The following is a 16,683-nucleotide window of genomic DNA, read 5'->3' as shown; positions in this document are numbered from 1 at the left end:
TGCCTGGATGTGATGAATGGCATATAAACTCACATTCCATTGGCCAAAACCAGTCACATGGTTCTAACTTCCAGGGCATGAGGTGTCATCTTCACATGTGCTTAGGAGAAGAGTAGTCATTTCTATAAAGAGCGCTAATAAGAGTTGACTCATTGGAAAAGACTCTGATGCTGGGAGGGATTGGGGGCAGGAGAAGAAGAGGACGACAGAGGATGAGATGGCCGGAAGGCATCACCGACTCAATGGACATGAGTTTGAGTGAACTCCGGGAGTTGGTGATGGACAGGGAGGCCTGGCGTGCTGCGATTCATAGGGTCGCAAAGAGTCAGACACGACTGAGCGACTGAACTGAACTGAACTGAACTGAATGATATTTACATGTTTCAGCAGCATCATACCAGCTACTTGTCACTGTGGGCATCAGTCAACACCAGCTCTAACTTCCCTATTTTTTTTTTAATGATTTATCTTTGAGAGAATCTCCGCAGGACAAAAATGCATAAGAAGAGGGTAGTGAACATATTTGTATGGAATTTTTCTTTTTTCCTTTTCTTTCTTTTTTGATTTTTTTAAGGGGGAAGGCTTTTTTTATTTCTTATATTAGAACTTGCACTAAAGGTGAGGCAGCTCTCTTTATTTCAGTTCAACAAATAATTTTAAGCGAGACTTGGTGTGGGGATATTGAACTTAAAAGGTAAATAGAGCATGCTCCCTCTTGCAAAGGATATTATTATTTAGTGAGGAAATTATTCAATCAGAATAAAGCAAAACAATACGAACTAAATTCTGAAAGTGAGGAATAAATACAGAGCTACAAGAGTTGTGAGCACTTAATTCTAAACTGGGGAGGGTTTCTTGCAATGTTGGTCCTCAGGAGTTTAAAGATGATGATCCAGTAATGAGGTAGGGAGACAGAAATTGCATTTGAATATTTCCATGAGACAGAAAATACCGGTGTTCTGTGTATCAAAAAACAGAAGGAGCAGACTAGAAGAGGTAGATGGAGGGAACACCCCTAAGTCCTGTTTCATGGAAGACGTGACCTCTGATCTGGCCCTGAAATATCAGGTGGCTGCAGAGTGTGTCAAGCAAATACTTACCATCTGGTACTTTACCATCTACACCAAACTAATAAGAGCCTCTGCTTTGGCATTCCTGAACCAGATCAATACCGGGCAAGCTGATGGTACTCCCGGTCTCGACTTGAATGTGGCAGAAGCCTGGGAGCTGGGATACACAGGGAAAGGTGTTACCATTGGAATTATGGACGATGGTGAGTATTCCAAAAGCTTCATTCATCTGGAACCAAGTGTGTCTTTTGCATGTCTTTGGAACGGAAAAGATCCATCGTTTGGGAGTCAGAGGTAGGAGGGCCAGAGGCTGGGCATGGTCATGTATACTGTGCCGACATCCTCAGCCTCCTCACATCAGTGATCCTCAAGCCCTTCACCAATATGTACTGAATTAATAAGTTTAAATTTTTTTAATGAACAAATGAAAGTTGACAACCACTGAATTATAATTTCTCACTGGGGCCACTGGACTTCCCCTGGTGGCTCAGTGGTAAAGAATCCACCTGCCAATGCAAGAGACGTGGGTTCGATCCCTGGGTTGGGAAGATCTCCTGGGGAAGGAAATGGCAACCCACTCCAGCATTCTTGCCTGGGAAATCCCACAGATAGAGGAGCCTGGCAGGCTACAGTCCATGCAGGTCACAAAAGAGCCAGACAGGATTTAGCGACTCAACAACAGCAGCAACAAACACTGCTTATATCTCACCTTGAAACAGCTTCTAAACTGTTTATATTTACCACCTATGTCTCTAGATCCACACTATTCAATGTAGTAGCCACTAGCCATATGTGGCTATTTACATTTAAGTTTTAATTAGAGTTTTAAATACAGTTTTAAATACAATTAAAAATTCAATTCCTCAATCACATTCACTTAATTTCAAGGTCTCAATAACCACATGGGGCTAGTGGCAATTCAATTCCACTTCATTTCTATCATCACAGAAAGTTCCAGTAGGCAGTGTGGCTCTAGATCCCCAAAAGCATTTTGATTTTATTGCTGCTTTCAGAATGAGCCCTGGTAAAGCAAACTGATCAGTTTACTATTCTTGCCCCCCTGTAATGTTAATTCTATCCCACATGCCTGCCCGACAAAGATTTAGCGGAGCTTTATTTTTTATATATCATAATATGAAAGCCAAAGGGTTTGATGAACTGCTGTTTTTCTAACATGTGCCATTGGCTCTGCCGAGATTCTGGAGTACCTCTACCCTGCAGGCTTCTCATTGGGGATGCACTTTCACCTCTCATCAGCCGTCTGGATCCTCCATAAAAGCTCCGCTGGGCAGTACTGGTCCAATTACATATAAAGTCTGTACGGAAATGAAGCAATGGAGCCTTTCTCTTCTCAAGATCCTCAAAGAATATGATGTTCTCTAAAGCAAGCCTTTGAAGCAGGATTGATGGGAAACAAGGACAGACAGCGTGCTTAAAATCAGCGTGTCTTTGTGTGGGCTCAATTAAATATCGACATGAAAACAATGCCCAGTGCTTTCTGAGGTGTGAGATGTTTTGAAGTGGAGGCAAAAGCTTTCTCCAGTGGCCAAGGGCTTTCACAGGGAAAAAAAGGAGCTCTCACAAGAGTGAGTGTATGTGTATATGTGTACGCACACACTCATGCCATTGTGGGCAGCTTACCTGTTTTTCCTTCCTGATGCTTTGGCTCAGAAAGCACCACGGTTGAGGCCAGCTCACCTAGGAGAAAGATGCATGTAGGTTTGGGGGGAACCTGCCTAGATTATACTGGAATCACCATTTCATCACCAAGCATCTGGGGGATCAGAGCAGCACCCTTAAAAGGGGTCACAGGCAAGTGGTTTTGCTCTTACAAAACCTCCAAAGTCTCAACTGAACTGTTAACATTGTAACTAAGGATATGTACATGCAGCCCCTTGTTGATTCCCTGAGGGCTCCAGAACTGCCAGCAATTCCTGAGGATTTGGACTGTTGTAGAGAAGACTTTCAAACTAATGACAGGATACCAGTGATTTATGAACTAAAGTATAACCAAGTATTTGTCATTTGTGCACCATATTGCATCATGATGGTCTGGTGATGAGTCAGCGCCCCCTGTAGACTGCAAGCCTTAGGTGGCTGTTCAGCTCAGGTTCTGTGTCTAAATGGTCTGTTTTTCCAAGACCTGCGTAGCACCTGGCATTCATTGCTGAACATAAACCTGTGAATGAAAACAAGAATGAATCCATTAATAATACAAGAATTGAAAAATAAATAAGCTGATTAAGAAGATGTATTCAGTGTCTTCCGCCTCAAAAGATAATCAAATATACCAAAACATTGAAATACTATTTAATTACCAGGTTATCGTTTTCATGCTTAGTTCATTATTATTTTTCTGGATCATGTCTGTCATCCTTAATCCATCTGTCAATAATCTTCCTCAGACCAAAGTCTGTGTCTGTTCTAACTTAACATTCAGTCTTCCACTTAACCTAATTAAAGATACTTTATTTTAATTAGGCTAAATTTATCTTGTTTTAATTCTGATTTCCTTCGGTCTTCAAATTATCTCTGGGCTTTTCCCATCACAGAGATGAGACTATCACATCTTAGAAAATTCCTCTCCTAAGTAACTTGAATCATCAGAACAGGAAGCCATATTTTAAAAATTAACTGTTAGGGAAAAAAAAACTTATTCTCTGCATGTGTGTGTATCTTTTCTTTTAAACTTATCTGTTTGTAACATGTTTTGCCTAACAATGAGTGCACAAAATGTTACCAATTTCAACAAACATATAGGACAATTTAATTTCAACACAACACTCTAAAACCAAGTTGCTGCTGTTGTTCAGTCGCTCAGTCATGTTGGACTTTTGTGATCCCATGGACTGCAGCACACCAGGCTTCCCTGTCCTTCACTATCTCCCAGAGTTTGCTTACATTCATGTCCATGGAGTCGGTGATGCCATCCAACCAACTCATCCTCTGTCACCCGTTTCTCTTCCTGCCCTCAGTCTTTCCCAGCATCAAGGTCCTTTCTAATGAGTCAGCTCTTTGCCTCAGGTGGCCAAAATATTGGAACTGCAGCTTCAGCGTCAGTCCTTTCAATAAATATTCAGGACTGATTTCCTTTAGGATTGACTGATTTGATCTCCTTGCCATCCAAGGGACTCTCAAGAGTCTCCTCTAACACCACAGTTCAAAAGTATCAATTCTTTGGCATTATAGTCCAACTCTCACATCCATTCATGACTACTGCAAAAACCATAGCTTTGACTAGATGGACCTTTGTCAGCAAAGTGATGTCTCTGCTTTTTAATATGCTGTCTAGGTTTGTCATAGCTTTTCTCCCAAGGAGAAAGCATCTTTTCATTTCATGGCTGCAGTCACTGTCTGCAGTGATTTTGGAGCTCAAGAAAATAAAGCCTGTAGACTTTTTGAATTATTTCTTCTTTCTGCACCATCCACAAAACTCTAGTAATGTGGTCAATGAAAGTACTGATGAGGATGCAAGGAATATAATTGGTTACATGTTTACTGCAAGCTAAACACTTTCAGTGAACTGGCTCCGACCTCGAAAACTGCTTTTCGAGGAGAACAGTACTTCCGTTTCAAAGATGAGGAAGCTGAGACTCAGAGAATCTATGCGGCCAGAGTCACACAAACATTTTGGTGCCTGAGCCCGGATAGAACTGGATCTGGAAGCCTGTGCTTATCCCCAGCTCCATCCCACAGCCTACACTGACATCTCTGAATCAGGGTTGAGAACAAGGGTCTTAAACTTTAAAAATATTAGCCTTTTTATCTTCCTCCCCCATCTTCCTGCAGTTTTGGGGAGCAGGGTAAAGGAGGTGAAAGAGAAGGGCCTGGCTATCATCTCCCAAACTGTAGAAAGCAGAGTAACATCAGCAGTTGCTTCTGATGTGAAAACATCAGTAGATCAGTGACTCCCAGTCCAGGAATTACTTGTGCAACCAGAAAAAAAAAGGAAAACTTCCTTTTAAAAATACAATATTTGGATGCAAGTTCTTTTTTGCAGGACAAAGCTACAATGTGGCCCGGCCTTGTTATGCATGCAGCAAAGATGATTGACACTTAATCATGATCAAGACTTAATGATGCCTCTGGCTTGCAAATATTGCAACCCAATAGAGTTACTGACGCCTCTGGAATAAGACCACACTGTTTTCACCCCTACCAGGTTGAGAAGAATGCAAGCACAGAGAAGCCAAGTACCTTGCCTGAAGTCACTCAGCCAGTCAGCAGCATGGTTGGGATTAAAACTCTGGTCTTTGACTCCAAAGACTACACTCATAACCATACTAGGTAGCGCAGGAACCCAGCCAATTTCTGAGAGGGCTGGATGCTCTGATGTTGTTGCTGCTTTTCAGTGATTAGATACTACAGACCTGGATGAGAGCTTTGCAGTTTGCCCTTTGAAGTTCCTCAGTGCTTTCTGAGATCTACATGTTGATGGATCCCAGCAGCATCAGGGACCATAATCCTACTGTTGCAATGACCCTGGACAAGATAGGCCGCATGCGGGAGAAAGCACAGGACTCCCACCAGAAGATTCATGGTCTCAGGCCCCCTGGAAAGCTTTCTGCAAAAACAAGAACCAGTTCCCACCTGGGACACCTCCAGGAAGCCACTTGCCCTTTGCCTAATGGCTTTTCTCGCCAAGCCATGTTTCTCTTGTTATTTCCGTGCCTGGCAATGCTCTCCTAATCCACTGCTGTCTGAGCCCTGTTAAATAATCATCGCTTTTCCTCCCCAGGGCAGGCTTCACTTCAGAAGAAATGCCAGCTGATGCTTTAGAAATGTCAGCACTTCCACAAATCTCTCTTAGATCACTTCTCTGATGAGACGTCCATCTTGGGGCCACTAAGCTGACATATGTGTCAGAAGTGTTATGCTAGGGCCCTGAGCTGTAACTGGCTTCACTCCTCTGACACATCTGGTGGCCACTGGCTCTGCATCTGGGGTGTGGGGGTGGGCAGTGCCCTCCCCCAGGGGTACCTGAGGCGGGGGCCCAGTGCTCACCCCCTCCCCATCTTCTGATGCCCACACAGAAGGTGACTTCTTGAGCAGGTCTCCTGAGGACGCGTGGCAGGTATTAACCCTCTGTTCCTGTGCTCTTGTCTTTTCACAGGAATTGACTACCTCCACCCGGACCTGGCCTCGAACTACGTAAGTGTAAGCTGCCCTGTGTGGGGAATCGCGCGTGTCCTGAATGCTCTGGTGCCCCTGGTGGTGGGAGGACACACGCACACACACACATCTGCCTGCACATAGGCCACACCCAGGGCACACAGGTACCCTGCACATGCACACATACCAGATGGCCCATCTTATGGAAGCTGCAGCTCGTGTCAAAGACAGACGAGGCGTGGGGCCTGGACCAGGCAAAGGTGAGTGACTTCGGAGAGAAAAAGAAGGAACTGAGGTCTGAAAGGACAAAGTGTCAAGAAAGAAAAGGTAAAGGGAGCAGGGACAGAGCCTTGGCAAAGTTTAAAATCAGCTCCAGCTGAGGACATTGACTGGAGGGTGGAAATGAGCCATTTGGGTTCTTGCTGGACAAAACCTATGGCAAAAAGCCCAAAGGGCAGCAACTTGCACAAAACCCACAGCTTTATGAGAGCAAGCATGCCACCTTCTTAAGATTATCTTTGTCCTGATGACTTTCCCCACAAATTCAAATATGGCATATTGCTTCCCTTGACAGAGGAGAAATACTAACAGGGAATCACAGTAAATGTCTGGGCTCTGACTTTTGATCCAGCAAGTCACCTACTGATTCCTGATAAGATCTGCAAACCCTTTAAACTTAAGTGATCAGTTTACTATAACCCCAGGGAGTATACCATTAAAGCATCAGTGTAGTCACTCAAAATAACCCAAACTATTACTAAGCTATATTTCTCCTACAACTTCCAGATCTAGGTACTTTTTTTTTAGTATTTTGTTTGCTGAAAAGACTCATATATTTAGAGAATATAGATTTAAATAGAGGAAAGATGATTAACAAGAAGTATTTGGGGATCCACGTTCTTCCTGGAACGTGTGAGTGTCCACACTGCAAAACAAGAAGGGAGATTTTACATGCGTGTGGTGGACAGGAAATTAGGAAGCAGAACACAGACATGCTGGGTTTCTATTGATCTCATGGGTCTTATAAACCTAGAAGAGTGTACATTGGGCTGAGCATCTTTTTTAATGGAAAAAAAAAAAAGTTAAATTAATCATTGGCGTTGTCCAGCCAATGTGCCTCCAGAGAGAAACAACAGGCATCAATCCAAATCTCACTGGATGAATGAGAATCCACTCTGCTAGATCAGGCAATAAAGAACTTGGACTTCCCTGGTGGTCCAGTTGCAAAGACTTCACCTTCCAACACGAGGGGTGTAGGTTCGATTCCCTGGTCAGAGAGCTAAGACCCCACGTGCCTTGGGGTCAAAAAACCGAAAGGTAAAACAGAAACAATAATGTAACAAATTCAGTAAAGACTTTAAAAAATAGACCAAAAAAAGGAAAGAACAGTCTAGGAGCTGTTTCAATAGATTCAGACTCCCAGCCATCTGCAGAGTCTAAGGACAGCAGGTGCTCGTCCTCTCAGGCCTCCCTGCTGGCACATGGAGCCACTGCCTGGCTGTTCCTCTGCTTCCTTAGAGGGACCGCCCTACGCAGGGCCCTGTCTGTCTCCTTGAAAGCCCCGTGTGTGCATTCACATGTCCAGCTCTTCTCGACTCCATGGACTGTAGTCCGCCAGACTCCTCAGTCCATGGACTTTTCCAGGCAAGAATACTGGAGTGGGTTGCCATTTCTTCCTCCAGGGGATCTTCCCCACCCAGGGATGGAGACATCTCTTGCATCTCCAGCATTGACAGGCAGATTCCTTACCACTTTTGCCACCTGGATTACTCCAAAGCCCTGCCTCCCCCAGAAATGCAGAACCATGGAGAGTTTGCCAAGAAGAGGTGGGGAGATGCATGTGCCTCGTTTTCTCCCAGGTTCTGATCTTGGAAGCCCTTCCTTGCAGAGAAATGGTAGGGAAACCAGTTGCAGGCGGAGGTTCAGCCTCAGGGCTGCCCTTGCAACTGAGGCACTTCTAGTTTCCTCCCTGAATGAATTCCTCTTGCAACCTGTAGAGCATCACTGTGGGGTGGCTGCCAGTCAGGCTGGACAGTGGGCAGCACATGCCTCTCTCTTTCTAAGGCCACTTACTGCCCTTACTGGAGATTGACCTGGCCACCCCTGCCCAGCCCAGGTGTTTCTGTGACAGCTGTTCCCAACACCAGTCAGCAGACAAAAAAGAGATAGTAATTCAACACCAGTCACCAGATTAAAAAGAGACAGTAATTCAAGTGGGAAAAAAATTCTTCCGGGGCTCTGGTGAATGGTAGGTATAATGCCAGTGGACAGTGTCATTCACCTGCCAAAAACCCTCATCTGAATCAGGAAAGTGAAAGATACACATTGAAGGGTGTCAGCTCCCCTCAAATCTGCAATATCAGAACACATCTGAAAAGTCTATGAGTTCTTTGAGTGCCATTTTCTTTTTTCCTTTTCTTTCCTTTGTTTCTTTCCAAAACAAATGTTTATAAATTAAAAAAAAAAATGTCCTCTATAGAACATGCGGAAAAACATAAAACAGATTCAGAACTAGCTATATCACCATTCTTAACATTTTGACATATTTTGGACTTCATTTCTATGTGTATATTTCTAATAAAACTGGGCTCTTGTTGCATATACAGTATCCCCCCTTCCATGTGTTATGTCATGATATTTTTATATTATCAAATAATCTTCAAAACCTGATTATAGAAGCTATACAGTATTGCCTCATGTGATAATTTACTTAAACCCTGCCATCCCCAATAATTGGACAACTAGGTTGCCTCCAATGGGCATCTCATTCTTAGAGAGGTAGTAACAGATGGTGACAAGGGTGGTTGAGGGTCTCCAAACCACAACAGGCTAAGGAGAGTGAAAAGAATTGGGAAAACACATACACACACACACAACTTAAGAAGCACATTAAATACGTTTTCAAATATTTCCAGTTCTCTAGAATGGATGAGGCATTCAACCTGTTCAGTAGTTTCTCCCATGGAAATTCCCACCAATGAGTGACCACTGCAGGAGGATTTTAGTTCAGTTAAAGCAAAAACTAATGATTAAGGAATAAATAAAAAGCATTAGCTCTCCCAGGAAGTAATGAGCTCTCCTTACCTGAGAATGTTCATGAAGAGCATTGATGGCCATTTGGCAGGGTTGTTGAAGAAATGACTTAAACTAGATGACATCTAAGACCCAAATGGAAACTGTGAGCTCTGGACAGAACCGCATGATTCAACAACTTCCAACCAGAGGAAGGGTCCATGTCTTCAGCACTCACCAAAACGCTTTTAACTTTATGAAGTGAGTATGTCTAACTATACTATGCCTTTGAAAATGTCCTCTGTCTTTGGTAGAAGTGAGAAAACTGAACACCCAAATAGCCCATCCTTAACTCCTCAGCGGAAAACTTGAACCAGCTAGTTTTCACCAGTCATGCGTCTCCTTCACCCTGGGTAGAGTTGAGAGTGACAACTTTAAAGCTACTTTAAAGCAACTTTAAAGCTGCCAGATTTATCTTCTTTATTTTTAATTAAAAATTTTACACTACAATTAACAGAATGAGGATGGCAAGTGGAGTAGACCTGCCCAAGAGGGCAGTGAAGTCAGTGGATGGTGATAAACTCAAAAATTGTTTGAGGAAAGGATTAACAGGCAGCTTCACACCTTGTTAGGTGACTTAATGGCTTGGATTCAAGAGCTAGCCAGTGCTCTTCTAGAGAAATGTACTAACTTTGGAAAAGTCGACGTTTGGGTTCCGGCCAAAGCAGACCTGAGACAAGGGTTTGAGGGCAAGTGTTTTATTTGGGAGGTGACCTTAGGAAGCAAGATGAGAGGCAGACGGAATGAGATGGGAGAGGGAAGGCAGCGGCAGGAGGTGCATTTCAAGCAAGTCACCATGGCAAACCAGCCGGAACTTAATCCCACTGGGGCATCTGTGAGCACATGCTGGGCACCAGAGTTCTCCCACATGGGATGGGACACCTGGAAGCTGGGGTGTTTATACTGCAGCTCCCATCAGTCACTGCTGAGGGCTTCTCCCAGGGGACATTAAGACCCCAGCACCTCTGCCCTCCCCAACATCTCAAGAAGAGCCCTCCACAAACAGAAGTGGGAACAGGCAGCTGGAGCCCATCAAGGGTGTGGAAACGACAGGCTGGGTCCTGGCAACATCTGTCTGAGGGACGGTGACTTGGCAACTTATTAAAGGTTAAAATAAACAGAAACGTGCTCAGTGAGAAGTAAAAGCCCGTATCAGAGGCTCTTAGACAAAAGGACAAAAACTTCTTCATAATCAAGCCAAGAAAAACATTTCCCAGAGCAGAATTATTATCAAAGCTTGTCTATTCTGCATATTAAAAGACAAGACTCAAGGTAGGCTGGTCGTCCAGCATTCTTTCCATTTAAACTGAGAATTTGAATCCTCTGAAAACTGCAAATGAATATACAAATGTAAGTCACTAGTGTTAATTTAATTCAACAACTCCACCCTGAATCTGTTGAGTCTTAGGAGCAAGAAATGACAGCAGCTACTTTCACTGTTGCTCTGTTGTTCTGTGATTGAATTTAACCTGAGGATCCACTCTCCCTGGTAAATGCTCACTATTCCAAATAAATAAATTCTCTCTCTTCATCTCAATAGTAACAACACGAAAGGAGTCTTGGCCAAGTCCCTATTTCAGACCAAGCTGAAATCAGTGTTCCTTTACCCAGCCTCTCTGGAGAAACAGTCTGGATATGGGCTCCAACTCAATCAGATGGCCATACATTGGACCCACTGTGGGTGAACCCCGAGGAAGAGAAACCAGACACAGGTTCTTCAGAGGAGCCTGTGGTCCGTAATGACATAGGCCCGGGGCATGACTGGCAGGTGAGGGGTGGGCAGGCAGCGGGGGTCACTGTCTTTGTGCTGGGTGGTCCCCTGCAGCAATGATCACGTGTTCACGGTGCAGGTCCAAGCCTGGGGTCCTCCCAGGCCTGCAGAATAGAGGGAGAATTTTGTTCAAGGACAGGCAGGTGTGACCGAGATCGCAGCTTTCAGGGTGTGGGACAGGTGAAGCCGAGCATCTCCCGCTTTGTTCCCAAGCCCGCTCTGCCGAAGCTGATGGGGTGAAGCAAAGGCTGGCGGCTCTGTAAAATCCAGAGAGGGCCTCCGTCTGTGGTGGGGGTTTTCTCAGAGGCAGACTGAAACAAAGACTTGAAGGCAAGTAGTTTACCAGGGAGGAGACCCCAGTGGGTGTCAGCCAGTTCTCCCCAGATTGCCCGCCACCCATACAGAACAGGGCCAGGCAGGGCATGGGGCTGACACTGGCGGAGCGGCCAGCACACCCCCAGGGCCAGTGTGGAAACTGAGTGAACCCTGAGTGTGACTCCCGGCTTCCCGGCTCACAGACGTGCAACCTTAGACTCACCAAGTAAACCTCTGTGAACTTTAATTTCCTATCAGGTGTGCTGTGAGGTATCGTGAAAGACTGTGTGTGTATCTCCTGATAGATAATGTGTATGCTCAGTCACTCAGTCGTGTCCAACTCTTTGCAACCACATGGACTGTAGCCCTCCAGGCTCCTTTGTCCGTGGGAGTTCCCAAGTAAGAATACTGGAGTGGATTGCCATTTCCTTCTCCAGGGGAACTTCCCAACCTCGGGATCAAACTCGAGTATCCTGCATTGCAGGTGGATTCTTTACCACTGAGCCATCTGGGAAGCCCCTGAAAGATAACAGATGCTCAATAAACATCCATTTCTTTCTGAAGAAAGTTGAGATGACACAGGCAGCCTGTCCCGATGGAGAAACAGGGACATGAGCTTAGTGTTATCAAAAGAGAAAACAGGGTACCTCCAGACTCCGTGTAAGACTGTGAGGCTAGGAAAGCAGAGACTGAAAGGTGAAGGTTACCCAAGTCAATCTCAAAAATGGATTTGAAAAAGAACATCCAAGGCAACAGAAGAAACAGGGAGAGAGGACCCTTTGCTTGAAGCCAAGATGGAAGGAAGAGGTCCCACTGACATATTAGGGTCATTTTATGCAGCAGCTCTACAGTTTCCCATGCTAGACTCTCTTCCAGGTCCTCTCACAGTCACTGAGGCCATCCCAGCCTAAGAGAAAACAGATTTGTCTGGCCCCATCCCAGACCTACAGAAATAAAATCTCTAGGAATAAAAAAGCCTCATCACATGTATTTCTTTGACAATATTCCCAGATTTTGAGTGCTGAAGAACTGATGCTTTTGAACTGTAGTGTTGGAGGAAACTCTTGAGAGTCCCTGGGACTGCAAGGAGATCCAACCAGTCAATCTCAAAGGAAATCAACCCTGAATATTCATTGGAAGGACTGATGCTGAAGCTGAAACTCCAATACTTTCGCCACCTGATGCAAAGAGTTGACTCATTGGAAAAAACCTTGATGCTGGGAAAGATTGAAGGCAGGAGGAGAAGGGGATGACAGAGGATGAGATGGTTGGATGGCATCATCGACTCAATGGACATGAGTTTGAGCAAGCTCTGGGAGATGGTGAAGGACAGGGAAGCCTGATGTGCTGCAGTCCACGGGGTGGCAAAGAGACATGATGACTAAACAACAACCAGATTCTGATGGTTCACCTCATCATTTGTTTTGACACTTTCCTCATTCATTCATCCATTTATTTATTCAACAATGCTATTTCCAACAAATGTATGACCCTATTGCAACGAGATCACAAGCTCTTTGTAGGGAAGTGAGTACCTCTTCAATTTTGTGTCCTTCTTAACGTTTAGCACAGCACTGAGCAGGCATTTAATAAATCTGTGTCAAATTTCATTGCATATTAATCAATCACAATTGCGTATTAATTAATCAATCCTTTTGCAAATGAAATCAGGACCTCAGTCACGTCTTAGGCCTCTGTTAGTGGTGATGGGAAATGCTGGTATGCAGCTGTCATCCACCCCCACCCCGTGCTGCACCACCTGTGTCACTCGTGAGGGGCACAGAGGACCACAGAGGTTAACTGAGGTTTCCCCACCACCCCCAACCCTCCCCTGCGGCTGAAGACCTGGAGAGAATGTGATTCTCAGCATGGATAATCCACCTACAGATAACCAAGAGCTCCTTCTTTTCTGTAATGCTTAGAACTCCGGAGGTTGGTAGGAATGAAAGTAAGTTCTCAGATGGGAGAAGACAAATTATGCTCTTTGTTTCAGTTCAAAATTTGGAACATTATTTATGCTCCAGGGTTGTAATTTCACCAACGGAAGTTCTTGGAAAAGAAAAGAGGCCACCCCCTAGGACCTGTACTTTTCCACTCTTTTGATGGGCTCCTGACTGTGACTGGCTTTGAAGAGGGGCCTTTGGAGCGCCCTGAAGGGCTGTCAGAACGCAGCCTGCAGCAGGTAGCTTTGAGCTCGGGCCCTGTGCTTGCTGGGAAGCCGCCATGATGAAAGGGTGGCGGCCGGAAGTGACCAGGCCTCAGTCCTGAATGACTCAGATGCTATGAAGTATTGATTGCATGCATCGCTTCAGGCTTTTAGGCTGATTAATATTTAAATAAAGCACATTAATATTGCATATGCAATTGAGTTGAAACAACCTTGTTGGAAGAAGGAGCTGGGTTTCTTTTGATGTACTCATTAATGCTGGCCAGATCACCATGCGCACTTGATCACCAAGAGGCCAGACTGAATACTGGGGGGTAAGAACCTTTCTTTTCAGTCCTTTGGACAGACCATCAGTCAAATGAATAGGATCTGACTCAACCCATGTACTAGAGGAATCTGTCCATTTTTAGGAACAGACTTTGACATAGAAATGGGAGAAAATAGAATCTTGATTAATGGAAATGAAGTTACTTACTCGGACCTAGATTTCCAACTCCAGGCAAAAGCCAAGAGGAAAAAAAATCTGGTTAATCTTTCTGTATTGCTCAGTTGACTGGTTTCTTTCCATTGAACTGAGTCAAAGATTAAGAGAATTGTATTGAATTTCTACTGTGTTGAAGATACTGTGCAAGGTGCCTGAATGGTTGTATGAAAAATCTGGTCCCAGCCCTTGGGGAGCTCAAAATTCAATGTGAGAGGCACACCTGTAGATGTGACATGATATCATGACATTATGACACGTGCAGTGCTGACCTGGAAGGAAAAACACCACCCACAGTGGGGAAGCAGAAAGGAGAACAAGCAAGTGGGCCCTGAAAGCTAGAGGCAGGAAGAGGCTTGAATGCATTTAAAGAATGTTTTCCTGCATTGATATAACATGGGAACTCATCTAGAAGCTTTATCTACACAATATTGAACAAAGGGTCATTTGCTTCTAATTGATTTTTCATCTGGAGTTCTGTTTCTACCAAGAAGCCTAGACTATAAGTAACCTGTTAAAATAATTTTCTTATCCCCAAATTTCCTAAAGGCCTGTGACAGCCTCTTCAACTAAATGTAAGTGACTTTAAGAACAAGATAATATATTCTTATTCTTTTGTTCATGAGAGACTCAACCAAAGGCTTCATTCCCCAAGGAGATCATTAATAGAAACTCTTCTGTTAATGAATGACTGAATCGATGGGTGGTGGATAGATGGATGGTTGGATGGATAGATGCTAATAATATTATTAGGCTTTGAGAGGTGTTTGTGTAAGTCCCTCACTTACTACAGGAGGAAACTGAGGCCCAGGATGAAGGTGAATGGCCAGAGGCCACACACCAGGTTAAAGAAGAGCTAGTCCTGGACTCGGGTCCCAATCCTGTGAACCCCACAATTCACACCACATGACCAAGGCGCACATCCGGCCAAATCTGGCTCCACTTGGGGAAGCCCCTCTGAGTCCCTCTGCCGGAGCTTCAAGGCCCTCGGCCCCTCCCGGCCAAGTCCTTCTCTGCCAAGTCCTCCTGCCCCACCCTCTGCCACTGCCACCCCTGCCTTCAGCCACCCAAGGGGGCCCTCGGGAGCAGAGTCTGCCTCTCCCACCCTTTGAACCTGATTTCTGCATGCCCCGACCCTGGCAGCCATCTGGTCTTGCCTCAGCTTCCGGTATCTGTTGCTCTTCTTGGAGGATTGCCCCGGGGCTCCTGGAACCTGCCCTACCCCTCATACGTGGAGAGCTGGTGAGTCCGGGAATGTCCATCCGGTCTTGGCACACCTCAGCTGCCTACAGGAGCATTAAGGCCTTTGGGAAAATGCTGGGCTGTAACCAACCCTCTGGGGCCCCCTGCTGGACGCGCCAGAAATCACACCCAGGTTTGCCTTCCTCGCCTGTTCAGGCTGCTTCCCCACTCCCACCCTCCATCACTGGTTTACCCTGGGAGCACATCTTCAATAAATCACTTGCCCACAAGTCTTCATCCCAGAGTCTGTGTTGGAATCCTGACCTCCTTACATTTGAACAGTCTGGAGCTTCAGGCAAAACAGCATTTTCCATCCTGCATGGCCAAGGCAGAGGGAATCTCTGACGTAGCAATAAGATTAGCTTCTCAACCATGGTAACCCTGCTGGCTCCCAATCTATGGGAAATTATTTTTCACAAAGAAAGAACCGGTAATTACTAACCGATATTTAAAACCTGAAGCCACGTTCAAGACGCCGGGCTTGGCTTGGAGTCGTGCTGCTCACCACCCGTCCCCAGGACGGCAGGGAGGTCTGTACCTTGAACATCGGGCACACAGCCCCTCCACACTGAGAGCTCTGCTGGGCGGAAGAATAGGATGTATTACAGTGTGTGGGAGATATTTTCATTAAGCTATGGAAATAGGAGGCTTATGTTTTATAGCTCAAACGTTGCCAGTTTTTTTAAGTAAGAGGTTTAGTGTAAATCTCAGCTATTCAAGGAGCCCCAGCTCTAGGGATCCCACTGAATCACTCTGAGCAAATAATGCCTCCTTCGATCTTTGCGGTCCTCCGTTTCCCCCTCTGTAAATCAGGGGTGACCAGCTTCCCTGCTTCAGAATCAAAGGATTATAGTGATTGTCCACATTACTGATAAGAACAGTGAGTCTTTGCCCATCTATCCAAAAGTATACACTGAACTCCTCAGAGCTGCTGCAGGCATGGATACCCGTCTGGTGCTGAACCTGGGCCTATCTCCACCATCCCCCACAAACACACACACACATGTTCTCTCTTGTACTTGTAGAGAATGTTCCAGAAGACTTAGCAGGAAGGAGCCAGTGCTCTGTGGGTGCTGGCATGGTGACCAGGCAGGCACTGAGTCACTGGGTACAGTCAGTACCATGTTGGGATTCTTCCCAGGCACCTTACAAATAAATATATATATATATATTCCTGTGAATAAGACCATAGCTCAAGTTCATTAACACTTCAAAAACTAGTCACCTGCAAGCTATTGCAATTATCCTGTCCTACAGGATGGTTTGGTTTGGGAGTTTTCACTGTTACTTATTTCCACGTGGTTTCCTTAGTGTAGTGGTCTTCATGTTTGCCTGACACGTGTTTGTTTGATCTTGGCTCACACATCCTTATATGGAGAGTTGGTTGTTGGCAAGAGAGGGTAAGATCTCTCTTTTCTCGCTGCCTCAGTCCTGACATGTCCATCCTTTGGTA

At 45.1% G+C, this 16,683-nt stretch overlaps 1 protein-coding gene across 1 annotated transcript in view; it reads left to right on the top strand.

Moving 5' to 3' along the window:
- The window catches only part of PCSK2 (proprotein convertase subtilisin/kexin type 2), a 240,628-nt gene that overhangs the window by 132,935 nt on the left and 91,010 nt on the right, over positions 1-16,683 (top strand). Inside the window, exons 4-5 of the mRNA XM_070381797.1 lie at positions 1,165-1,273; positions 6,184-6,221. Coding sequence (XP_070237898.1) covers positions 1,165-1,273; positions 6,184-6,221 — 147 coding nt within the window. The remainder of the gene's footprint in view (positions 1-1,164; positions 1,274-6,183; positions 6,222-16,683) is intronic.

The sequence above is a fragment of the Bos mutus genome, chromosome 13 (genome assembly GCF_027580195.1).
Source record: "Bos mutus isolate GX-2022 chromosome 13, NWIPB_WYAK_1.1, whole genome shotgun sequence".
In the NCBI taxonomy this organism is placed as follows: Eukaryota; Metazoa; Chordata; class Mammalia; order Artiodactyla; family Bovidae; genus Bos; species Bos mutus.
The sequence above is the reverse complement of the archived record's forward strand: the minus strand, read 5'-3'. Positions and strand labels throughout refer to the sequence as shown.